At 33.2% G+C, this 26,807-nt stretch overlaps 1 protein-coding gene across 1 annotated transcript; it reads right to left on the bottom strand.

The window, feature by feature from the left end:
- Positions 1-488: 488 nt before the first annotated feature.
- On the bottom strand, positions 489-4,150 carry LOC131636339 (cytokinin riboside 5'-monophosphate phosphoribohydrolase LOG7). The gene is made up of 7 exons (XM_058906956.1): positions 3,953-4,150; positions 3,223-3,320; positions 2,772-2,802; positions 2,517-2,616; positions 2,264-2,334; positions 1,026-1,169; positions 489-852 (listed from the first exon to the last, which is right to left on the bottom strand). Exons 1-7 carry the CDS (start codon positions 4,061-4,063, stop codon positions 763-765), a joined length of 645 nt encoding a protein of 214 aa, XP_058762939.1. The 5' UTR covers positions 4,064-4,150; the 3' UTR covers positions 489-762.
- Positions 4,151-26,807: the final 22,657 nt, after the last annotated feature.

The raw sequence follows: 26,807 nt of genomic DNA, 5'->3' as shown, positions 1-26,807 counted from the left end.
GACAGCACTCCATTACAACACTTTCATTACGGCACTCTATTTATTCCTTTTAAAATTTATATCATGAAACATCAAAATTAAATCTCCATTTTAGAAAACGATAAATTAGTAATACATCATCATCATAAACTGTCTAGATACTAATCCATTAACTTCATTAAGTAATTGCAACATAATTCATCAAATACTTAAAAAACATAACATAAATAGATGAGGCAATTAATATATACTTCCAATAGATAATTTTGGTACAAAATATCAAAATTGAAAAGTACACTAGTGATCAATAAAAGTAACCATTGTGTTATTCAAGATGTGAAATTTGTTGCATTTCACATCTTTTGCAAAACGAATGAACAAGAATTGTAGAGAATATACAAAGGTTAGAAAAAGACATATTTAATCATACAAGTATTATAAGTTTTTTTATAGTACTAGCTAGTATATAGAAATATTAAGCTAGGAGAAGAGAAATGATCCACACCTAATTGCAAAAGCAATGATAACAACACTTTCATTGAATTTTTGTTCTTGATAATTTGAAACTATCCTAATTTAGTGTATACTAGGGGGCATCATCAACATTAGTTGGAAAAACAAAAAGATAGTGTTATCAACTTTCAACTATTCCTATGCCCATATATATGACTATTTTATGTACCCAAAATACATTCAAAATAGACCCCAAAAAAAAGACAAGGAACCCAAAAAAAATTAATTTTTCCATTAATTCCCCACTAGTTTTATATATATAAAATTTCTTCACATGGCAACTTCTGATTCGGGCACGTAATTTAGTCTTTCTTCCCACACCAACTTGGATACAACTTCATCTTGCTCAGGTACATGTTCCTGCTTCACAAAACATTTAATGTTCATTATTATCATCATTATGACCCACTTGTTTTATATTTAAATAAAAATCATCATCATTATTAGTACTATCTTTTAAAGCAAGAAAGTTGTTAATATTTTAAATTATGAATAAAAAATGTGATGAAGAAGAAGAGGAATTGAACACTGACCTCTAATCCCTTCACTAATTCCTTGGCTGTGGATGCTGACACGATAATGCGACGTGCCTTTGGTGATATAAAGCCTTCATCAACGGCCTTGTCAATGAAACTTAACAATGAATTGTAAAATCCATCCACATTCAATAGCCCCACCTGCACCAACAAATATTATACATTCATATTCAAACACTAATGTCACAATCATATTACTTAATTCATAACTTCTATTCAGGTATTCTAGTTGGATCGACTTTAAGTTTGCGTCACTAGAAATCAGATTAGGGTATAGGATTTAGGATTGACTTTAAATTTTGTCTGCGTTATTTTACAGGACATTTCAATATTTTAGACTTACATTCTCTAATATAAACAATCAATTCCACCTTAATCATTTTTTCAGTGCGGACAAGATTTAGCCCCACAATTTCAAATATTTACTCCCCACCTCAGTTTTAACAAAAGCAAATCAAAACAGGACAGACACACTCTAAACATTTTTCGGTGTTAGACTATTTTGACCGGGCCGAAACATCTTAATTCCTAGAGGTCTATCATTGACCAACAACTTTATTTGTTGTGTAGTTCAAATATTATTACTAATTATATTATGTGACATATCTTTCTCCCATTCAAATGGAGAACCATTTGAATATCAAATAAAGTAACGTGACAACGATTAACTAAACAAATATCCTAAAGTGGTGTCTTCTCTCATGTGAATTAAAATTAAGTACCCCACATTTTTCGGTTTTATTAGGAAGCTTCCTAGAGTTATGTATCATGGTCAAAACTAAAACATCCATAACTATTTAATTAATTAATAATTAACAATTAATTAAGAAAATTAACCAAAAATAATACGTATGTCATGCATCATAGATAGGAGGCAAAGTTTGTTAAGGCAAGTGCTGTCCAAAAAATTAATATTTTTTTAAAAAGCAAGCATTAGTTAAATGGAATTTGACTTGTTCATATTATATAAAGTAGCAGAAATTCAATTCCAGAGAGTTCACAAGAGGCAAGAAAAGCTTGTTAATTTTTTAAATTAATTATTATTAAAGCTAATTAGTTTCAATTAAGATATACTTTATTCTCTTCCCACCTTTGAGGCATGTCTCTAGTTACTTAATATTGTGTCTCTATTATAACTTTGGTCAACTTAATTAGTTTGAAATTAATTAATGTAATTAACAATAACGGCATCATATAATTTGTCTAATGATAACAAATTGAAAATAAGTTCTTACTGGTTTGCTGTGTATCCCAAGTTGAGCCCATGTAATAATTTCCAGCAATTCTTCTAAGGTTCCATATCCACCTAGTTTTCAAAATAACACAATTTTATCAGCATCACCTTCATATTATTATGCCCGACTCTTTTGTAAATATTTTAATAATGATTTTCGGTCCACATATAAACCTTATTATTTTTAATAAAATATGATAAGGTTTTAATTGGACCGAAACATATAATAGGGGCAATGTGGCTAGATGTTATACCAGGAAGAGCAATGAAGGCATCAGCTTGTCTAGCCATCTCAGCTTTTCTTTGATGCATATCAGAAACAGCTCTCACTTCTCCAATAGGGTCACCAGTAATCTACATTAAATTTCCACCGTATAATTATTAACACATTTCATAAGCCATTTTAATATTTACTTAACTAATTTGATTAATTAGTCTTAACAAATAAGCCTAATAAGAACTACAAAGAGACATTAATTAACATTATGGTTTAATTTAATTTAATTTACCTCTCTTGGCATGAGACTTCTTGGGATAACACTGCATAAACAGGTCCATAATAATGTACATCATTAGTCAAACATTACAAAAGACAACAACAAACATTTTTAAAATAGATAATGATTGTGATTTAACAAAATCATCTTAAACTTAGACAAATGTTAGACAAGTAAGATTCATGTAAGTGAAAAGCAAGAACTCTACTGTCTCTTTCTGTAAAAAAATTCTCAAAAGGCATTCACCTTTTATCTATTGTCCTCAAAAAGCTTCTAACTATAAGTAAAAGTTACACATAATCACTTTTAATTTCACCTCTTTTCACAAACTCAACAATGTAGCAAAAAGCCATACTAACAACATTACATAATAAATGTATAAACCATTAAACCCAAAAAATACATTATTTATTCAATAAATCTGACACCAATTTTGACAGAAAAACTGTAAAAACAAACTAACCCAAGAACATGGCGGCCACCATCATGAACGGCTTGAGAAACAAGACCCATCAGCCCTACACTTCCACCTCCATACACCAAATCAATTCTCTTCTCAACCTTCACACATAGAAAACACAAACAAAAATGACACATGTCATTATAGTAATCATGACATAAACAAAAACAAAAATAAAATAAAATTAAAACATTAATTAATTTTATTGATTGATATAGATTGATTGATTGAAATAGTGGAGTAGTCAATAAAAAATAAAAAATAAAAAATAAAAATTTGTGAAAGTAAAATAAATAAAAAATAGGCTATAGGGGAAAAATCATGGAAGATTGTGAGCATGCTTTAGTGTAATCATACAAAGGCTTGCACGTTCATTTTCCTAGAAAAGTGCAGAAAGCATTTCTTGAGTTTTCATTATTTTTCACCAAATATTAAAAAAAAAAAAATATTAGAGATGTTAGATTATATAAGAAAATAAAACTAAGATCATGCAAGAAGTCTGATCAACTAACAGACAGATTCCAGCTAGCAAATAGCAAATTTCTATTACTCTCTTTCATACAAAAACAACAACAATCTTCTCATTCCTCAACAATCTTAACCTAGATTTGAAAAAACTACATAAAATTTAATTCCATTAAAAAAAAATAAAAAATAAAAAGAGGCAAAACAATAAGAAAAACAAGAACATGATGAATGAGAAAATGAACAAACATGATGATTATATATATACCAGTTCTTTTCCAAGTTCAACAGCAGCTTCTTGATAAGTAGGTTTGTTTCCAGAGCTGCTACCACAGTAGACACAAATTCTCTTGAACCTTGATGATTTGGTTTCTTCCATGATATTTTCTACTCAAAAAAGGAAATAAAGTGAATGAAAAAAAGGAGAGAAAAGAGAATGAGATTTGTTTGTTTTATTTGCAAAGGTGTTTGTGTGTGTATTTATAAGGTTGTGAGTAAGCCTCTTTTGCAAATTATACCTTTTTTAAAACGAGAATAATAGTTTTTATTTTTTTGTCTTTTCTCATTTAAAGAGAGCGGCCTGTATTCATTGGATTTAATAATTTTCCACACTTTTTACATTTTTGTATTTTATTGTTTTTATATTTATATGTATTCATTCTATTTTTAAATGAATTTATTGAATAGTATATTAGAAAAAATATAGCATTTAACATTTTTGTCTATTAACTAAGAAACACAATAAAATAGTCAAAAAAATCATTATATTTTCATTAAACTAACTTTATTAGCTTCTCACCAACATAAATGGAATATACTACATTTTAGGACTACTACATTATAAAAATTATTTCTACATTAATAAAAATGAAATTTAACTTAACCAAGAAACTTGAACAAATACTGAAAAAAAAAAAACTTTACTAGTAATAAATTTGGACAAATACTGAAATTTAACTCAACTAATAAACTTGGACAAATACTTATTACTCCCTCCGTGTCAACTCTGTGTCAAAACAGCGTTTAAAGTTTCTTACACATATTAAATAATATAATAATGTTGTTATAAAATAATATATTTTTATCAAATTAATTTTATAAATATATTTAAAATACTGTACAAAATAATAATTATATTACACAATTAAAAAATAAAAATTATTTTTGTATTAAAAAAATAGATATGATATTTATTTGGAAAAAAAATTATTTACTAAAATAAAAAATAACAGTTATTTTAAAACGGATGAAATAATAAATTATCAAATCACACATTTATAATTGTTTAATTATTAGTAATTTTATATATTATGAATGAGAATGAATCTGAATCATTACGTTTTAAAATAAATAGTGGATATTATATGTCATTTTTTTCTTTCCTCCGTCATTTATTTTAATAATAGATGAGAGAGAAAAAAAGAGTGACACATAATCTTTACCATTTAATTTAAAATAGAGTGAATGTCCATTTTAGTCCCTCACAAAAACTACAGAGGTTAGATTAGTCTTTGAGAATAAAAAAGTTTCTATTAAATCCCTACAAAATTTAACCGAGTCATATTAGTCCATCTACTAATATTGTTTTTCAAACCGTTTTTTCTCTTACTTTTGAACCATAATTGGACCGCCAATGAAGTTTCATTTTAGTCTCTCACAAAAAAGAGAGTCCAAATTAGTCCCTAATAAAAAAAGTCTTTATTTAATCCCTTTCAAAATTTAACTAAGTCATGTCCGTCCATCTTTTAATATTTTGTTCAAACGATTTTTTTTCCTATTTTTAAACTGTGACTGGACTTAATAAGATAGACATGCTTTCAGAAATTGAGTATGGGTAAGAGTTTAAATTCGTTTGCACATGGTCTTCAGAGTCTGAGTTTCCACCAGAAATTAGGTTACCTAGTATACCTAATTGTTCATTAAATACTTTGTTATCATCAAAACTTAAGGAACATGTTATAAACCAAATTTCTTCCAACATATATCGTGTATTATTTTCGCCACAAATATTATTTACATAAGTAAGAAATTAGCCTAAATCACACCAGTAGCACAACTAAATCTTCATAAAAGATCCTTAACAACTGAAACAATAACAACACCTAATATACAAGAATACATAACAAGAAAAACCGTAGTCACCCACCCATAAGCATGATAATAAACACGGAAAAAAAAGAACATCGTGGTATCGCGATAATTTATCTACAATCCCTTCAAAAATAATTTCAAATCAACCGTCGTAAAATAGGAGTCTAGTCACGGTTTAAAAATAAGAAAAAATCGTTTGAAAAAAATATTAAAAGAGGGATTAACATGACTTAGTTAAATTTTGTAAAGAATTAAATAGAGATTTTTTTTCTCATTGACTAATCTGGACTCTCCTTTTTTGTGAGGGACAAAAATGGGTCTTCACTTACAGTCCAATCACGGTTCAAAAGTAAGAAAAAAACCGGTTTGAAAAAAATATTAATAGAGGGACTAACATGACTCGATTAAATTTTGTAAGAGATTTAATTGAGACTTTATTTTCCTCAGGGACTAATCTGACCTCTACAATTTTTGTGAGGGACTAAAATGGACATTCACTCTTTAAAATACAATTGTTCAAATTTATTCATATGTTCTCACGTAAAAATGACATTCTCATTATATATATATATATATATATATATATATATATATATATATATATATATATATATATATATATATATATATATGACGTATCAAATGAGAACTTTGGCTATAAAGAGAACTGGGAATTTTTAATATTAACCATTAGATTTGAATTAATGGCTCAGATTTACGTCATATGTTAAAATATTTAATTAATGTTTAAGTGAACGAGATATTATTAAAAGTTTTCAGTTTTCATTATAGCCAAAATTCTCATTTGATACGTCATATATATTTATATATATATATATATATATATATATATATATATATATATATATATATATATATATATATATATATATATATATATATAATTACACCGATATATTACACTGATAATTATATTTATTTAACGGTTATAAGTGATTAATTATAGTGACTCATGATTCATACTTAAAGATAATTATCCCTTATTTTAGTAACAAATAATTTTTATTTTATCAAATTATAATTTATTCTTCCAATAAAATTAATTAGATCTCTCCCAATTTTTTTAAAAATTAAATCACTCTTCCATTTTATTAAAAAAAGACGAGTTTAAATTTATTTTAAATATTAAAATATTATTTAAAATTGGTAGTAAACATTATTTTATGAAAAATAATATTTGTTACTAAGAAATATAAAATATCATGTATTTTTTTAAAAATATTAACAAAAATCACGTGATTTTTGTTAGTATTTCTTAAAATACGTTATTTTTATTATTTCTTAATAAAAGTGTAATTTGTTTAACAAATTTTACTATTTTTAAAAATTATTTTTTACTATTTTTACTACCAATTTTAATATTAAGAAAACAAATATTAAGAATATGATTTTTATTTAAAGAAAATAAAAAAGTGAAATTTGTTTTAAAATAAGAAAAAAAAATTTATTAAGATTCTTGATTTTTTTTAAATATTTAGAATCCCCTTTTTTTTCTTATAAAATTGGAGAGTGATTTAATTGTTCGAAAAAATAAAAGAGATCTAATTTATTTTATGAGAAGAAGAAATTATAATTTGATAAAATAAATTTTTCTATCATTATAAATAGAAGATAATTATTTTAAGTAGGAATCGTGAGTCACTAATTAGTCATTTTAAACTATTAAATTAAAATAACATATATATTATTACCAAATACTTTTTGTTATTTATTATTATTTTATTTAGTTATTAGTAAGAGTTGATCCTAGTAAATGAGCAATTTCATCTACCACTATAACAATACTTTATACATTTTGATCTCTAACAAAAAAAAAAAAGACCCTTAAGTTAGTTGCATATGTTTAAAATTTAATTTGGGCTAACATTTTGATCTCTTACAAAATTTAATTCGGCCATGTTAGTCTCATACGCTTAATCATATATTAAAGTATCATCGCATTGAAACCAAGTAGCAAAAATTCTACATTATCATCACATATGTTATAGATGTGTCATCAAATTCAAAATATTATACCATCAAATTCCAAAATATTGTACCAACAAATAGAACTTCAAAATCTGAAACATCTATTATCACCAAAATAAAACCAACAAAACAACCAATGTATCTAAAATTGTAACTTAAAAACAAAATATATGATGATGCCATCAAACCCAAAAGAAAAACTAATAAAAGTAGAAGGAAATGTCATAAAGACCACCATTGTGCAAATTCAGGAGTTGGCATGAATCTTGATGATACTATAATATTTTAAATTTGATGGTACATTTGTTAGAACAAGATTTGTTCTGATCAATATTCTATGTTTTGATGATAACATTATATATGAATTTTGTATAAGACAATGTGGTACTCTAATCCTTTGCATTTTCCATTTCAGGAAATATATAAAGAGTATGCACAATTCAGCGCTCAGAAGCACTAACTCAGAAGGTTCTGGATGGCTACATCAGAACATGCTCGGGCAAGACATCTAAAGATGGTCAAGCAGAATCAGAACATGGACTATGAGGCATCAGAAGAACTTGAAGTCAAAAGCAGAAGCACTGAAGTTCTTATGGTATCACGCTCAAGCTCTTCAAAGTCAGAAGACAAGAAGATGCTATGCACCAAGCTGTTGACTCTGATATTCAAATGTTGTTATTCACAAACATGAGTCCAGAAGCAAGTACAAGATGACAGGCTATTAAGTCTAATCTCTGACTGACAAAAGGAACGTTAGAAGCTACAAAAGGCAAAGTCAGTAAAAGCATGAAAAGCATGGCTCGAAGTAGTTGACAAAAGTGTGAAACATTAAATGCAAAGGTGTACTATTCACGCAAAGCATTAAATGCAACCCAACGGTCATCTTCTCAACGCCTATATATATATATATATATATATATATATATATATATATATATATATATATATATATAGAAGTTCTAATCAGAAGCAGCTAACGAACACTTGCGCAAAATACCAAAACGCTGTCAAATTCAAAGCTCACGAACTTCATCTTCAACCTCACAAACTCTTGTAATATTTTAGTGATTGTTAAGCTTAGAACTTAAGAGAAATATCACTGTTGTGATTATAGCTTTATAAGAAGCAATCTATACTCTTGTAAACATTATTTTACATTGATTGTAAAAGGTTCCCAGAGTGATCAGTGTGATCAGTAGACTCTAGAAGACTTAGAAGTTTTCTAAGTGGTGATTTCCTAGAGTGATCAAGTTGTGATCTGTATACTCTAGAAGACTTAGGAGTTTTCTAAGTGGATAACCATTGTAATCAGTTGGATTAGTGGATTAAATCCTCAGTTGAGGTAAATCACTCTAAGGGTAAATCCTCAGTAGATGGGATAATAATATGTCATGCCCCTTGTATAAACAAGCTTTTAGCTGACCGAGTCATGCATACGAGACGTCTCTGCAAATTTATTTGTCAGGAGGACTTTTAGTCATTAGTTATGCCCCATGCAGATTCTTCTTGATGCCAAACATTTGAACTTATGTAGACGAAAATATTTTATAATGACACTCATAAAAATGTAATGCATATGTCTGTCTTTGAAGTTTAAAAATGGTTTTTAGTAAAACAAAAGATGTAAGAAAGTGATGTTTGTAAACACCTGATATCAGCTCGATGTTCATGGTAAACCTTAAGGAGTCAGGATACCTTTGGTAACAGTACGCTTTCGAACTAACCATGCTTCAGTTAGGACTTTCAAGGGTTGTAACGTGGCTTGGTTCATGGTTTAAGAAACAAAGGATAATGGCTCAAAGTTTATTTGTACCCATACCAATCTTCGTGATGTTCTTCGATCTTATGCTCGGTTAACTTTGCATTTAAGTTCTAGCATGTCTTGAAGTCGTGACATTGACATTTGATGATGGTTGAAGCACCGAAAGCTTATTTGAAAAGGCAGTCTTCCTTTTTTTGTAATTATTTTTCTTTTGTCGAGGATTTTTAGTGACCTCTTTTTTGACTTTATTATCCCTAACTTTTGCCTGAACTGTTTATTTTGAGATTACAGTCAGCGGGATGCCTCAATTTTTGATAAGTTTCCTTCATAGGTTTTGACTTAGCAGCTATTTTTTTTTGTGGATATTGACTGCATGACTTATTGGTTGCGGGAACCCATCATTATTTGTGTAAACAACAACTAGTATAATTAAGTTAACTGAGTAACTACCCTGTCCCAGGTTATGATTAAAGGGTTTCAATTTGCACGTGAAAGAAAACTTCTACACCTTAGGCTCAAAGGGGTTGACGAGGGATTAACATCCTTATATCTCCACTGTTTAGGAATTGAAACAATGCATGTACATCGTCAGCATAGTCTGTTCGAAAGCGTATTGTATGAGGTTGCGGTATCATTTTCGTCATCCTCCCTTAAAAGGTTCACAGATTTAGTGAGAGTTAAATATCATAAAGAAAACCAAGTAAAAACAAAGTTTAATATAGCAATAGGAGGAGAAATAAGTCAAGACAAACATATGCAATGCATTAATGATTATGATAAAATAAATAGAGTCTGACATAAGACAAATGTTTAAACAAACAGGAAAGAAATTGCAAATGCGAGTAAATTAATGATCTAAATAGCCATCCTTTAGACTTTGTGTGGCTCCTCTAGTTGGCCAAATTCAATAATCCCTTCTTCAATCAAGTCTTGAATTTTATGTTTCAATGGCCCACAATCTTCTGTGTCATGACCAGGACTATTTGAATGGTAAGCACATCTTGCATAATGCTTGTACCCGGGGGGCGGGATTAGCAGGAGCTGAGTATGGAGGCAGTAGAGTTATCAGATTCCGATCGAGCAAGTGTTGCAAAGCTTGAGCCAATGTGTTATACCCCAAAATTTGCCCACATCTTTTTTCAAGAAAACTCCAATCTGAAAATTAAGAGTCTCATATGATCATGGATTTTTATTTCAACAAATATCCTGACATATGAAATACTTAGTTTTTAGAATTTTTCTTATACAGTAATTTGGCTTGCAGTTGAATTTATTCTTACGCAAACGCCAAATACTGTTTATTATTTCACACATGCTATTTATTTATTTACAGATAAATAGTACTGACACAATTGGTACAGAGTTAAATCTTTTTGCAGGCGCAGAATCAGGAAACTCAGACTGTACTGGTAACAAGTAGATTATTATTATCTTTTGTTTCCCACTAATTTTGTACTATATTCCATTATTTTCAAAAATCTTTTCAAATCTCTTTTTCAAAAATCAAATCTCTCTTTTTCCAACACTATCTCCACTTTCTTTCAAATCTTACTTCCACTCAAATTTTCCTTTTGTACGGAATCACATCATTCCCCAACGTCTCTATCCTCCTTTCCATTCTATAAATACCTCCCATTTTCTTCCATAAAATCTCACATCAAATTCTAACTCATCTTTCAAATTCCTACCTCATATCTATTTTCTCTTCTTCCCTGGCAAGAATGGCAAAGTGGATAGAGACACTGTTTCTTACAGTCATCACCATTGCTACGGTGATCATGACTTTCTTCTGCCTACATAGTCCTGAAGAGTGTGGACCTGCAATGGTTGCACTCCCAATCATCTACATGTTATTGTTCATAGCATGGGTCATTAACCGTCATTCCTGAAATTTGCCGTATTTCTTATTTCTTAAATGTACCGTTTATTCGCCGTACTGTTCAATATAGTATGTAATATTTGTACTGTCAGTATTAAATGTTGTACTATTTGTCATAATATTGCTTAATTACTAAGATAATATTTTGTGTGTTTTCTGCCAGTCAAATATTCCTATTTCTGTGCATTAAATGATTTTCAGGGTTATTATCGGTAATTTTGCCCGCATACCGTAAATATTAGTTATTTATTATGTCTATGTTTTTTTAACAAGTCATGTAAATAAACTTTCATTTTTCACATAAAACATAAAACAAAAACAAAAAAAAAGAAAGTTAACTTTGACTGTTGATTTCTCACTCTAACTGCTACGTCAATACCTGAACAGTCAGTTGACAGCCAAACTGCTGGCAGTACAATTCTCAGTGTTTTGTACCATCAATCAAATCAATCTTTCACAATTCAAAATTCCAAGATCTTTTGTGCTAGAAGTCTTCTGAATATCACGCGATTAGCAAAAACTCAACACTGCACAAAAATCAGGTACGCTTAACTGTCTCCTACATAAACAATCCCTAATCAGGGTTTTTCTTGTTTTTACAGGAGCAACAAGTTTTTGAGAGCTCAAATGGATTTCATACACATCCATATATCTCAAAGTACCATCATACAAATTTTCAAACTTCAATTCACTCAGACGCACCGTCAGCAGCTCAAACAGTCAACAGACGACCCGTTTGACCAAAAAAGTCAACAGACAGTCAAAAATGAAATTTTTTGTCAAAGTCCATATTTTGTCAAAGGATTCATCATTTGATCATTGGATGATCATAATTCATCAAGGAAAGATCAAAAATCAACAAAACCCTAAGATTCAAAATTAGGGTTTTTGCCTGAAAAGTCAACTCAACTTTGACTGATCATAACTCTCTCATCCTTCATCCAAAAAATTCAAACCAAAGCTCATCTTGAAGGAAATTCAATTATCTTTCAAATGCCATTGATCCCATGGTCATTGGATTCACCATTTGAAAAATATGATCAAAGACATTACAGGTCATTTTCAAAGTCAACAAAAAGACACTTTTTTCAAAAGGACACACAAGGAGCATCAAAAATCATTTTGACATGAGACCAAAGACATTGGTTAGAGGACTCTTTGAGGTTTCCAAAAAGTGCAAGATCTCCTTCATATGACAAAAATTGAAGGATTTACACCTTGTTGAAGTTGGCTAAATTTTGCGAAAATACATGAAATCAACATTGCTCAAAAATGTATTTTTTCCAAATGGGGCCAAGTTTTCAGCATTCAAACATCATTTCCATGATGATATGGGCCTCCCACGACCAAGACTAAGCCCACACCTTTTTTATCCATTTTTTGCTTGATTTTATCTTATTTTAAGATTAAAATTAAAAGAAAAATGGATGGATAAATGGTAGCTTAACTTCCAAGCATGACTCACCCAAGGAATCTCTACCTTTCTGCAGAGAATTGAAGAGCAAGGCAGGTGCATTGAAGGCAAGGGGACTTGGTCAAGGATTCAAAGCTTTTTTAATATTAAAAAATGCAAGATTTCAACAAAGGCAACTAGTTGCATATTAGCTTCAATTCTAAGCACTCAATGCTTATAAATAAGCTATCATAGTTTAGTAACGAAAGGGGGGCAAGTTCAGAAGCAAAGCTTAGCTCATACACACTTGTAATCACTTGAAAAGTTTCAAAGAAAATTCAAATTCGAATTTGTAATTTCAGTCCATTTCAATACAAACTAAGCATTCAGACACCTTCCTTGAACATCACTGAAACTATCCCAATCAGTTACAAGCCTTGAAGCTCACTGAATCGAGCTATACAGGTCCAAATTTGTTCAAACTAAAATCAATTCGTATCTGGTTATTCACACATGCTTAACAAGATGTAGACATACTATTAAGTTTGGTTTGAGGTGTAGATCATTTCTGGAAACTTAATTGAAGTTTGAACACGTATAAACGAAACTACCATTTTAGGGTTCATAGCTTCAAAATTAGGGCTTTCCAAATTAGGCAAAATTAGAGGTTCTAAATAGTACCATTAGATTCGTATGGACAAAACGAGTTGAATGGTACCATCGCGCCAAATTTATGTGCTTGTTTACCCCTATTCGTTATTTTGCAGAATTAGGGCTCACTTACTATAGCGCTTTTTTACAAAAGCGCTGTTAAAGGCCTTGTCTGAAGGTTGAAGACGAAGACGTGTCTTCCTCCTATTGGTTCAGCAGCGCGCGTACTTTTTAAAACTTTCCACTAATCCAGTGTTTTGCAGGTGTAACGTATACCACGTGCCTCAATTTCTGGACCACCTGATCTTGCTTAACAGCTCATCCAACGCTTCAGAACGCGCGTGCACATCATACTCCCTCAATCAAACCACACAGGATCAGTATCCTTTTATTTTCTATTTTATTTTAATTTCTTTGTTAAATTAATTAAAAATAGTTTTAAAAATCCAAAAAATACACAAAAAATATTTTTAGACTTCTAAAATAATATATTATTTTCTGAAATAAAAATATTTTATTTTTCTTTAAAATTTCAATATTTGCATAATTAATTAGTATATATTTATATATTTGCTTTTTAATTATTCTAACCAATCAAAAAAATCATAAAAAAAATTGTTCTTTATATAAAATATTGTTTATATATTATAAACTAATTTTGTACATATTTTGAATAATTTTCTTTTTAAGTTTTAATTATTTGTATAATTATTTACATAATTATGTTTTAATTAACTTAAATCAATTCCAAAAATTCCAAAAAAAATTAGTTTTGTTTAAAATTAATTAACAAATATTGTGTACATATTTTAAACTTAATTTCTAGGTTTAAATCTATTTTCATCTTTTTCTTCATTTTAATTTAATTAATCATGCATTAATTATAATTAAAATCAATCATAAAAATCCAAAAACAGGCCTTTTATTTTCCTTGCAATTTAAATTCCTAGATAAATGTATAGGATGTCAAATTCATGTAAATAGGCTAGTTTACATTTCCTGCACAATCGATGTAATAGCGTAGATTTACTTTCCGCACTTTACATTTCCGCATTTTAATTTCCAGCAAATATAAACTGCGTGTATGTCAAAGATAAAATTGAACCGTTAGATCACTAACTTCAAAGATAAATATCTGAATACAAACACAATCACACTTGCACCTCTTAAGGTAATTCCTTCTCATTCTTTTCAAAATCAAAGTCAAAATTCTACTATTTTGAGTACAAAATCGAACCTTGCGTTTATATCCGGTGAAAGGATAGATTTTTAAAGGAAATAGGATAAAGACCTTACAACTCAGGGTAGACCTCCTAGTTTGCTTGCTCAAATCAAAACAAACAAAATTCTCATACACTGTTGTTTTTCAAAACAAAACTTTCCAAAAAGACAATACTTTGTATACATCCAAACACGGATTATTACAAAGTTAACGTTCTTTTCAAAACATCTTTCGAAAGATAAACAAGCATTTTGTATACATCCACACACGGATCATTACAAAATTCAATTTACAAAAGTATTTGAAACCACATATGAGCATTCTAAAGCAATTGAAAAGTCATCGAAAAACAAGTGAGCTAAGCAAACTTAAGAGCCCATGGATAACCATGGATACAAAGGGTGCTAACACCTTCCCTTTGTATAACCTACCCCCTTACCCAGAATTTCTTAAAGGTCTTTTTTCTGTTTCTTTTATAAACCTTTCCTTATTTGGATAAAATAAAAGGTCGGTGGCGACTCTGTGAATTTTCAAAAATGCGAAAGCATAAGCGATAAAAAAGAGTCAGTTCACGTATCTCTACAGAACAGAGGTATGGCCCGGAATTAAAAAAATCAGAGGTCCACAGAACTGGCGACTCTGCTGGGGAGATACTTTCAAAAAACAAAATGTTTTCAAAAGGGGTTACCTTAAGAGAATAGGTCGATGTTTTCAATTGTTTGACTTGATTGCTCTATTTTTCAAAGGCTTGCTTGGGTATTTTGCTTGTGAAAGATTCTAACCCGAATCTCGAGATACTTTAAGTATATGACAATAGACCAAGGAAACTGTACGGCATGTACCGATACGGTTGATCTGGTAGTCATCGTTAGTGCGATACTTTGGTTTATACTGATGTCCCTTGAAAACGATCAAGGAGTATATTAGGCTTCCGAAATGTCATTAAACACTAATTTGTCTTAGAACCTTTTTAGTTGAACTTGACTTGTGGCCTATTAAGTGGCTAGCTTTGAAATTGATCGAAGTTAGTTATCCTCGAGGAATATTTTGATCGGCCGATCGAGCACCGTATTGAGATGTTACTTCCAAGGATCATAGAACCCAAATGCTATTCTAGGACAGGTTTTAACCAACTCAACTTCAGTGGGGAGGGTATCACCTATCAGCTCCATGCAAGCCTTTAAACCTAAGGCTATTGTTTGATTTGTTTTTGTGTGCCACATGTTTGCATCATAAGCACATCATTTTTGCACCAAACACTTCAAGGATCAAAGAGTTTACCTTTGTTTTTGCAGGTAATGGCTCCCGCCACCAAAGATTACATCCAAATCAACATCTCAACGGTACCATCTGAACTAAAAGACTTAGTGTCAGAATTCCCCAGGAATGTTCAATTCACTGAAAGGCATGGTCACCTACCCCATTTGGTTACCTCAAAATTTGAAGAAGACATGATACGGGTCCTGTTCCAGTTCTTTGACCCTGAACATCATTGCTTTACCTTTCCTGATTACCAGTTGGTACCCACTTTGGAAGAATTCTCTGAACTAATGGGATTACCTATTTGAGATCAATTACCTTTCACTGGTTTAGAAAGGATTCCAAAACCTGAAGTCATTGCTGCTGCTTTACATCTGCAAAAATCAGAAATCGAGTCCAATTGGGAAACAAAGAGTGGAGTTAAGGGTTTGCTTGCCAAGTTCTTGTTGGAAAAGGCTCGACTACTGCTAGAAAACAAAAGTTATCCAGCTTTTGAGGAAGTTATGGCCCTTTTGATCTATGGGTTGGTTTTATTCCCAAATCCCGACCAGTTCATAAGTGTACACATCATCAACCTTTTCCTAATCCGTAACCCGGTACCAACATTGCTGGGAGACATTCTACATTCTCTACACACTCGTACCATGAAGAAACGAAGAACTCTCATGTGCTGTATACCACTACTGGCTAGGTGGTTTACATTTCATCTTCCCCGATCAGTGTTGAGAAATGAACAAAGAATGCAATGGTCTCGCAGGATTATGTCTTTGTCTCATTCAGATATCCGGTGGAACAATTTCTTTCAAAGAGACATTACTATCATTGATCATTGTGGAGAGTACCCTAATGTGCCACTCCTTGGCATCAAAGGAGGCATCACTTACAATCCCTCTTTAGCTTTACGCCAATTCGGATATGCAAGGAGCAACGGTCCTCATGACATGATTATCCGTGGCATTGTGTTTGATTACGAGAATGATTCTCATAGACACCGACGAAGGTTCATACACGCATGGGGCAGTGTCTATAGAATAGAAAGCAAAACTCTGGGGCAATGGAATTCTATTCCTATGGAACCCTACCTCAGATGGGTCCGCACTCATGCTCAGAAACTCCTTATGCCATATCCTGCTGTTCTACCTGTGACTATTGAACCAGAGGTCGAAGGATATGAACCTCAAGTTATTCTACACCCGGACATGCCAACTGACCTAGAAGAGTTGCAAAAATCTTGGGTTCAACTCAAAGAGGAAAGAGACACCTTCAAATCATACTGTCAAGACTATGAAAGAAGGATATTGGAGCTCACCGGACAGCTTCAAGAAGAACAGCAGATCAACACATTCCTGGGGGCAAAGAGAAAGCGTCCACGGGAGACCTGAAGGATCATTTATTTTATTTCTGTCTTGTAAGCCCAAATGAGGCAAAGAAAAAAGAAGCAAAAAAAAAATGAATTGATTAACTAACGTTTGTTTCTTCTTTAACAAATCTAAACTCTAAGATCCTTGAAACATTGCACACACATTTCACTTCATGCATTGCATATACATTTCATACATTGCATTCATATACATTGCATATACATTTCATACATTGCATACACATGGCATCCAGTCATACACATTTCATAACAGGTTCTCATGACGGATTTCTCATCTCCTCGCTGTTTATTTCAGTCAGAAGAGATGGAATCCGAGGCAAGTATCAAGAATCTCGAAGCACAGAATGCCCAAGTTCAAGTGGCAATTCTGGAACTGGCAAAGGGGCAGCAAGAATGTAAAGCCTTGATAATCAAGAAGAAAAAGAAGCCCAAAGGATCTGTAGGCGTGAGTCACCTGAAAAGGAAAATCAAAATTCCAGTCAAAAAGTTCAAAAAGCCACCGATCCCTGAAACAGTCGGTGATGATGAACAAGAAGACAATCAAAGCAACCAGGGTTCTGCTAAACCCTCTCTCTCTTCAAATGAAGAAAATGATCATTCTGGGGACGAACCTGATGATGAAAAATACCAACAGCTGGAAGACCGTATGAAAGCTATGGAGATACAAAAAATACCTGGCTTAGATTTCAATGATCTAGGGCTCATCTCGGATGTTGTTATCCCTCCAAAATTCAAAGTTCCTGTCTTTGCAAAATATGATGGAGTTTCTTGCCCGAAACTACATCTGAGATCCTATGTGAGGAAGATACAACCTCATACAACGGATAACAAATTGTGGATTCACTTCTTCCAAGAAAGTCTGTCAGGTACACAACTCGAGTGGTACTATCAGCTGGAAAATACCAAGGTTCATACTTGGGAAGAATTAGCTGCTGCTTTTTACAAACAGTACCAATACAATGCTGATCTTGCGCCAACCCGTACTCAACTAAGGGGCATGTCTATGGGACCAAAAGAAAGTTTCAAAGGATATGCACAAAAGTGGAGAGATATGGCTGGAAGGGTTCAACCACCCTTATCTGATCGCGAACTAGTCGACATGTTCATGGGCACTTTAACTGGCCCTTTCTATAGCCATTTGCTGGGAAGCTCATCATCAGGTTTCACTGACCTGATATTGACCGGAGAACGTGTCGAAAGTGGCATTCAAAATGGAAAAATTCAGATAGGTTCCTCCTCTGGTACTACAAAAAGGCCCATCAGCGGGAGAAATGAGGTCAATGCAACACAAATTCAGAAAAGTCGCAAAAGTGAGCAGCATCAATCTGTAGGGGCAGTTCTGATCTCCGCATCTGCACCTCAAAAAGATCAACAGCCAAAATATACGCATCGACCAGATGCACCAAGAAGAAATTTCACCAAAATCAACATGCCAATCTCTCAGGCATTGCAGCACTTGCTAAAAGCAGATCTGATCACCTTAAGAGGTCCTCCAAAGAATGTCAACACTGAAGGATAGAAAAACACTTAGAAAGGGGGGGTTTGAATAAGTGTAGCTTTAAAAACTTGACAGATAAAAATAAATTGCACAGTTATTTTTATCCTGGTTCGTTGTTAACTAAACTACTCCAGTCCACCCCCGCAGAGATGATTTACCTCAACTGAGGATTTAATCCACTAATCGCACGGATTACAATGGTTTTCCACTTAGTCAGCAACTAAGTCTTCCAAAGTCTTCTGATCACACACTGATCACTCCAGGAACAACTGCTTAGATACCCTCTAAGACTTTTCTAGAGTCTACTGATCCACACGATCACTCTAGTTACAACTGCTTAGTTCACTCCTAAGACTTTCCTAGAGTATTCTGATCCACACGATCACTCTAGTTCCTTACAACTTAATGTAATCAATTCTAAGAGTTTACAAATGCTTCTTAAAAGCGATAATCACAACTGTGATATTTCTCTTAATCGTTTAAGCTTAATCTCACTAATATATTACAACAGCAATGTAGTGAGCTTTGATGAAGATGAAGATTCTGAGTTTAGATTTGAACAGAGTTTCAGCAAGTTAATTTGAATTGTTTTGGTGCAGAATCGTTAACCTTGCTTCTCATCAGAACTTCATATTTATAGGCGTTGGAGAAGATGACCGTTGAATGCATTTAATGCTTTGCGTGTTCCGTACAGCATCGCATTTAATGTTATACGCTTTTGTCAACTACCTCGAGCCTTGTTCACGCTGTGTCTACTGACGTAGCCTTTAATAGCTTATAACGTTCCTTTTGTCAGTCAGCGTAGCTTGCCACTTGTACTTTCTTCTGATCTGATGTTTGTGAATACAACGTTTGAATATCATCAGAGTCAAACAGCTTGGTGCATAGCATCTTCTGATCTTCTGACCTTGAAGTGCTTCTGAGCGTGATACCATCAGAACTTCAGTGCTTCTGTTCTCTTGTTCTTCTGATGCTTCCATAGACCCATGTTCTGATTCTGCTTCGACCATCTTCTGATGTCTTGCCAGACCATGTTCTGATGTTGCATGCTGAACCCTTTGAGACAAAGCTTCTGAGCGCTGAATTATGCGTACTCTTTATATATTTCCTGAAAAGGAAATTGCAATGGATTAGAGTACCATATTATCTTAAGCAAAATTCATATTATTGTTATCATCAAAACTAAGATAATTGATCAGAACAAATCTTGTTCTAACAATCTCCCCCTTTTTGATGATGACAAAAACATATATAAATGATATGAATTTGCGATCAGAAAGAATAGATGGCAAAAGACAAATTACACAGCTATAGCATAAGCATATGAATATGTCTCCCCCTGAGATTAACAATCTCCCCCTGAGATAAATAATCTCCCCCTGAAATAAATACTCGAAGAACTTTAATAAAAGACTTCCCTGATTATTTCGGTAGAGACGATCATATAAGCTTCTGTCTTCAGAGAATTCATAGCTTCTGACTTCTGCTTCCATTGGACAGCTTCAGAACTAGAATTTCTTTAGATTCCTAGAACACTCACAGCTTCTGATTCCTGCTTCCATCTAGGACAGCTTCAGAACTTGAATTTCTTTGATCTTCTGAACATTCACAGCTTCTGACTTCTGCTTCCATCTAGGACAGCTTCAGAACTTGAATTTCTTTGATCTTCTGAACATTCACAGCTTCTGATTTCTGCTTCCATTTAGGACAGCTTCAGAACTTGAGTTTTCTGGATCTTTAGAACATTCACAGCTACTGATTTCTGCTTCCCTCGGATAGCTTCAGAGCTTTGAATTTCTATCAACATCACTTCATGCTAGATTTGTATCAGAACATTGTTGAATGTACCAGAGCATCATCAGAGCATCTCTACATCCTGAAATGTTACAGAACAAAAACTAAACGACAAAAGTCAGCATGAACGAGTTAGAACATAAAATGTATATTTGAACACATTATATGTATCAGAGCCATATAGGCTAAAATAATGTATCAGAGCAAATAGAATTTTGTCAAAGCAAATGGACAAATATGGATCAAATTCTATTATCAATGCTTCTGATCTCTGAAGCTTGATAGCACTCAGCTTGCTTCAGTTTCCATGGTTTTGCTTCTTGTGTTTGCTTTGAAGATTCTCTTCACTTCTTTATACCTGCAAAACACTTAAACCATATAGAACTTGCAGTTCTTGTTAGTGAATATGTGGGAGCTTTACCCAGCAACTGATAGATTTAATCAAATCATTTATCATTTATCTTCTCCCCCTTTTTGTCATATCATCAAAAAGAATATTTCAAAAGATTCAGATGATTAAAACGACAAATAAAAACACTGGAATGTAAAAGCAAAGAAACTTTTTATTGATAATCAAAAGATATTACAAAAGGTTCCTATGTTTAACAAGATGAGAAACATTCCTAGCAAATACATAAAAAGTCATCCCAAGAGGAAATGACTACAAAAATTAAAAACAGCACCCTAGCAAGACACGCTCGGTGTCAACCCATCAAGAATCCCTGTGGACTCTTGTCTTCCAGACTAGAACCTCCACTGTAGGAGAGATCCAAGTGACCAAAGAGGAAGAGAGGGACAGTTCACAGACAGAGAGCTAATGTTGCAAACGGGGCTTTCCCTCAACATAGAAGTTAAGAATATCATTCTTAACCTCCTCCCATAACTCAAGAAAGTCTTCTGTCTTTGGGTGAAAGTTGATAACAACATCAAAGAAGAGGTCTGACTTGAGAGGTATTAGGAGAGCCATCCCGAGATATGCAGAGATCTGTCGCCTTTGAGTCATAGATCTTCAACAGGCTTAGGGTGAACGCTAGGTTTGAGCTAGGAATTTTTTTTTTTTTTTTTTTTTAAAAGAAAGAAAAAACTTGTTTGAGCAAGAGACGAAAACGGAAGAGAGAGAGAGAAAAACTTGATGAGGAATGCAAAGAGATAGGGAAAGAGAAGCGTTTGAAGAGTATTTAAAACAAAAATAAAATGAAACGAATGTTGAATAGCATTTAATGTTACGTGACATGAGGAGAGATAATAAAGACGAATGAGGTGACTAGCACAGTTACCTATGGTCGGTGTCCCTTCAACTGCACGCGCGCTTATCCATGAATAGTAACGACAGTTTTACCATCCCGAGATAAAACGTTACAGCTGTTTTGCTTTAAAAGAGATTCTGAATCAACTTAGACAATGAAACGTTAGTAATAACCGAATCATAATTTCTAAAAGACTTCAATCAGAACTTCTGATTAAAAAAAAATTGTTCCACATTCATTTCAGAAGATACTCATACATGAGAACTTCTCATCTTCTCATTCTGGGCATAAATCCATACTGATGTTCTTCAGAATGAACTTAAACCTATCTTCAGCCAGGGGTTTTGTAAAGATATCAGCCCATTGATGGTCTGTATCAACAAAGTTTAAAGATATAACACCCTTCTGAACATAGTCCCTTATGAAATGATGTTTAATCTCAATATGTTTAGCTTTTGAATGAAGAATAGGATTCTTAGATAAACATATAGCAGAAGTATTATCACAGAATATAGGAATGTTACTCTCAAATATCTGATAATCTTCTAACTGACTCTTCATCCAGAGCATCTGTGTGCTACAACCAGCAGCAGCGACATATTCTGCTTCTGTTGTTGATAGAGCAATAGTTGCTTGCTTCTTGCTGTACCAGGAGATCAAATGACTTCCAAGAAATTGGCAACTTCCTGAAGTACTCTTTCTTTCAATTCTGTCTCCAGCATAGTCAGCATCGCAGAATCCTACTAAGTTGTATTCTTTAGATTTTCTGTAAACTAAACCAACATTAGTAGTACCTTTCAGATACCTTAGAATTCTCTTAACAGCAGTTAAATGAGATTCTCTAGGATCTGATTGGAATCTAGCACACAAACAAACACTGAACAGAATGTCAGGTCTAGAAGCAGTCAGATATAGAAGAGATCCAATCATACCTCTGTATAACTTCTGATCTACCTTCTTACTTACCTCATCCTTACCTAGGATGCATGTTGGATGCATAGGAGTTTTGGCTTCTTTGCAGTCTAGAAGATTAAACTTCTTCAGAAGTTCCTTCACATACTTGGTTTGGTGAACATAATTTCCTTCTGATGTTTGATTTATTTGTATTCCAAGGAAATACTTGAGTTCTCCCATCATGCTCATTTCAAACTCAGCCTGCATAGACTCAGCAAACTCCTTTCCAAGTGTAGCATTAGATGTTCCAAAAATGATATCATCTACATATATTTGACAAATTAAAATATCCCTTTTAAAGGTTTTACAAAAGAGAGTAGTGTCCACTTTTCCTCTAGTGAAACCATTATCCAGAAGGAAAGAACTTAAGCGTTCATACCAAGCTCTGGGAGCTTGTTTCAATCCATATAACGATTTCTTTAATTTAAAAACATGATTAGGAGACATAGAGTCTTCAAAACCAGGAGGTTGATGGACATAAACTTCTTCATCTATATAACCATTTAAGAAGGCACTCTTAACATCCATCTGATAGAGAGTGATGTTATGTTGAGTGGCAAATGAAATTAATAGACGAATAGATTCTAACCTGGCCACTGGTGCAAAGGTTTCTGTATAGTCAATCCCTTCTTGCTGACTATAACCCTGAGCCACCAGTCTGGCTTTGTTCCTTACCACTTCACCTTTCTCACTGAGCTTGTTTCTGAAGACCCATTTTGTACCGATTATATTGAATCCATATGGTCTAGGAACAAGATCCCAAACATCATTCCTTGTAAACTGATTCAGTTCTTCTTGCATAGCAATTATCCAGTCTGGATCTTCTAGAGCATGATCAACAGAAGTTGGCTCGATCAAAGATACAAGACCTAATTGACAGTCTGCATTGTTCTTAAGGAATGCTCTTGTTCTGATTGGATCATCCTTCTTTCCAAGAATGACACCTTCTGAATGACCAGAGATGAGTCTGGATGATCTTTTGACAGATGGTTCTTCAGATATGCTTAGATTCTCCAGAGAAGCTGATACTTGATCTTCCGATTCTTTGCTTCTGAGAGGTTCTGCTTCTGATGCGTTGCTTCTTGGCTCAACAACTTCTGATATATCAATGTCACAATCTGCAAAATTATCAAACTGCTTTGGTTTTTCAGAACCAAGCTTATCATCAAACCTGATATTGATTGATTCTTCTACAATCAATGTTTCAGTATTGTATACTCTGTAGCCTTTTGAGCGTTCAGAATATCCAAGAAGGAAACATTTTTGTGCTTTGGAATCAAACTTACCAAGATGATCTTTAGTGTTCAGAATAAAGCATACACATCCAAAAGGATGGAAATATGAAATGTTGGGCTTTCTATTCTTCCACAATTCATAGGGAGTCTTATTTAGAATAGGTCTGATAGAGATTCTATTCTGAATATAGCATGCAGTGTTTATTGCTTCTGCCCAGAAATGCTTAGCCATATTGGTTTCATTGATCATGGTTCTGGCCATTTCTTGTAGAGTCCTATTCTTTCGTTCTACAACTCCATTTTGCTGTGGAGTTCTAGGACAAGAGAAATCATGGGCAATACCATTTTCTTTGAAGAATTCTTCAAAGGATCTGTTCTCAAATTCACCACCATGATCACTTCTGACCTTTATGATTTTACACTCTTTTTCAGATTGAATCTGAATGCAGAAATCAAAGAACACTGAATGAGTCTCATCCTTGTGTTTCAAGAATTTTACCCATGTCCAGCGGCTATAATCATCTACGATGACTAATCCATATTTCTTCCCTCTGACAGATGCTGTTTTGACTGGGCCAAACAGATCAATGTGCAGGAGTTCTAATGGCCTTGAGGTAGAAACAACATTCTTGGACTTGAATGCAGGTTTGGAGAACTTGCCCTTCTGACATGCTTCACAAAGAGCATCTGATTTGAATTTCAGATTAGGGAGTCCTCTGACCAGATTCAGTTTGTTAATCTGAGAAATCTTTCTCAAACTAGCATGACCTAATCTTCTGTGCCAGACCCACTGCTCTTCAGAAACAGACATAAGACAAGTCACCTTCTGACTCATAAGATCTTGCAGATCTGTCTTATAAATGTTGTTCTTCCTCTTGCCTGTAAATAGGATTGAGCCATCCTTCTGATTTACAGCCTTGCAAGACTCTTGATTAAAGATTATATCATAACCATTGTCACTCAATTGACTGATAGATAAGAGGTTATGTGTTAATCCTTCTACAAGAAGTACATTAGAAATGGAAGGAGAGTTACCAGACTTTATAGTTCCAGAGCCAATTATCTTGCCCTTCTGATCTCCTCCGAACTTGACTTCTCCTCCAGATTTAAGCACCAGGTCTTGGAACATAGACCTTCTTCCTGTCATGTGTCGTGAGCATCCAGAGTCCAGGTACCATGACATGTTGTGCTTTGTCCTTTTTGCAGTCAAGGATATCTGCAATAGGAATAATCTTATCCTTAGGTACCCACATTTTCTTGGGTCCTTTCTTGTTAGATTTTCTCAAGTTCTGATTGAACTGGGTTTAACATTGTAAGCAATAGGAGGAACAGCATGATAATTTTTAATGTGAGTTTCATGATATTTCCTAGGTTGTGTCACATGCTTTTTGGTGTGTGTTATGTGAAAACTTTGAGCATGTGAAGTGTGCCTAATATCATGGGAGTGGCCATACTTGAACTGATCATACAATGGCTTGTATGTTAGTTTCATTTCATCAACAGGTTCAAGTTTGTATGGGGTTTCACCCTCAAAACCAATGCCAACTCTTTTGTTTCCAGACACAGCATATATCATAGAAGCTAGCTGACTTCTGCCAATACTTCTAGATAAGAACTTCCTGAAACTTAAATCATATTCTTTCAGAATATGGTTTAGACTAGGAGTGGATTTTTCTGAATCAGAAGGAGATCCAACATTATTGGATAATTTTAAAAGTTTTTCTTTTAATTCAGAATTCTCCAACTCAAGCTTCTTTGTTTCAAATTCAAATAGCTTTTTCAGCTTTTTGTATTTGAGACTAATCTGAGACTTGAGTTCCAAAAGTTCAGTTAGACCGGAAACTAACTCATCTCTAGTAAGTTCAGAAAATACCTCTTCAGAATCTGATTCTGATGTAGATTCTGATCCGTCATCTTCTGTCGCCATCAGCGCACAGTTGGCCTGCTCATCTTCAGAGTCTGAATCGTCTTCTGACTCATCCCAGGTTGCCATAAGACTTTTCTTCTTATGAAACTTCTTCTTGGGATTTTCCTTCTGAAGTTTTGGACATTCATTCTTGAAGTGTCCAGGCTCATTGCATTCATAGCACATGACCTTCTTCTTGTCAAATCTTCTGTCATCAGAGGATTCTCCACGTTCAAATTTCTTTGAACTTCTGAAGCCTCTGAACTTCCTTTGCTTGGTCTTCCAGAGTTGATTTAGCCTTCTGGAGATCAAGGACAGTTCATCTTCTTCTTCAGATTCTGATTCTTCAGGATCTTCTTCTCTAGCCTGAAAAGCGTTAGTGCATTTCTTGATATTGGATTTTAATGCAATAGACTTACCTTTCTTTTGAGGCTCATTTGCGTCCAGCTCTATTTCATGACTTCTCAAGGCACTGATAAGCTCTTCCAGAGAAACTTCATTCAGATTCTTTGCAATCTTGAATGCAGTCACCATAGGACCCCATCTTCTGGGTAAGCTTCTGATGATTTTCTTTACATGATCAGCCTTGGTGTATCCCTTGTCAAGAACTCTCAATCCAGCAGTAAGAGTTTGAAATCTTGAAAACATCTTTTCAATGTCTTCATCATCCTCCATCTTGAAGGCTTCATACTTCTGGATTAAAGCTAGAGCTTTAGTCTCCTTGACTTGAGCATTTCCTTCATGAGTCATTTTCAAGGACTCATATATGTCATAGGCCGTTTCCCTGTTAGATATCTTCTCATACTCAGCATGAGAGATAGCATTCAGCAAAACAGTTCTGCATTTATGATGATTCCTGAA

The sequence above is a fragment of the Vicia villosa genome, unplaced genomic scaffold (assembly GCF_029867415.1).
Source record: "Vicia villosa cultivar HV-30 ecotype Madison, WI unplaced genomic scaffold, Vvil1.0 ctg.001699F_1_1, whole genome shotgun sequence".
In the NCBI taxonomy this organism is placed as follows: Eukaryota; Viridiplantae; Streptophyta; class Magnoliopsida; order Fabales; family Fabaceae; genus Vicia; species Vicia villosa.
Note: the sequence above shows the minus strand (reverse complement) of the source record. Positions and strands in the feature narration are given on the sequence as shown.

Bases quoted from the DNA above. Each gene is read 5' to 3' on its own strand.
- LOC131636339 (XM_058906956.1), bottom strand. From the start codon at position 4,063: ATGGAAGAAACCAAATCATCAAGGTTCAAGAGAATTTGTGTCTACTGT. The intron at 3,321-3,952 runs GTATATATATAA...CTATGTGTGAAG, and splicing joins TTGAACTTGGAAAAGAACTG to GTTGAGAAGAGAATTGATTT. The intron at 2,617-2,771 runs GTAAATTAAATT...AATTTAATGTAG, and splicing joins GAAGTCTCATGCCAAGAGAG to ATTACTGGTGACCCTATTGG.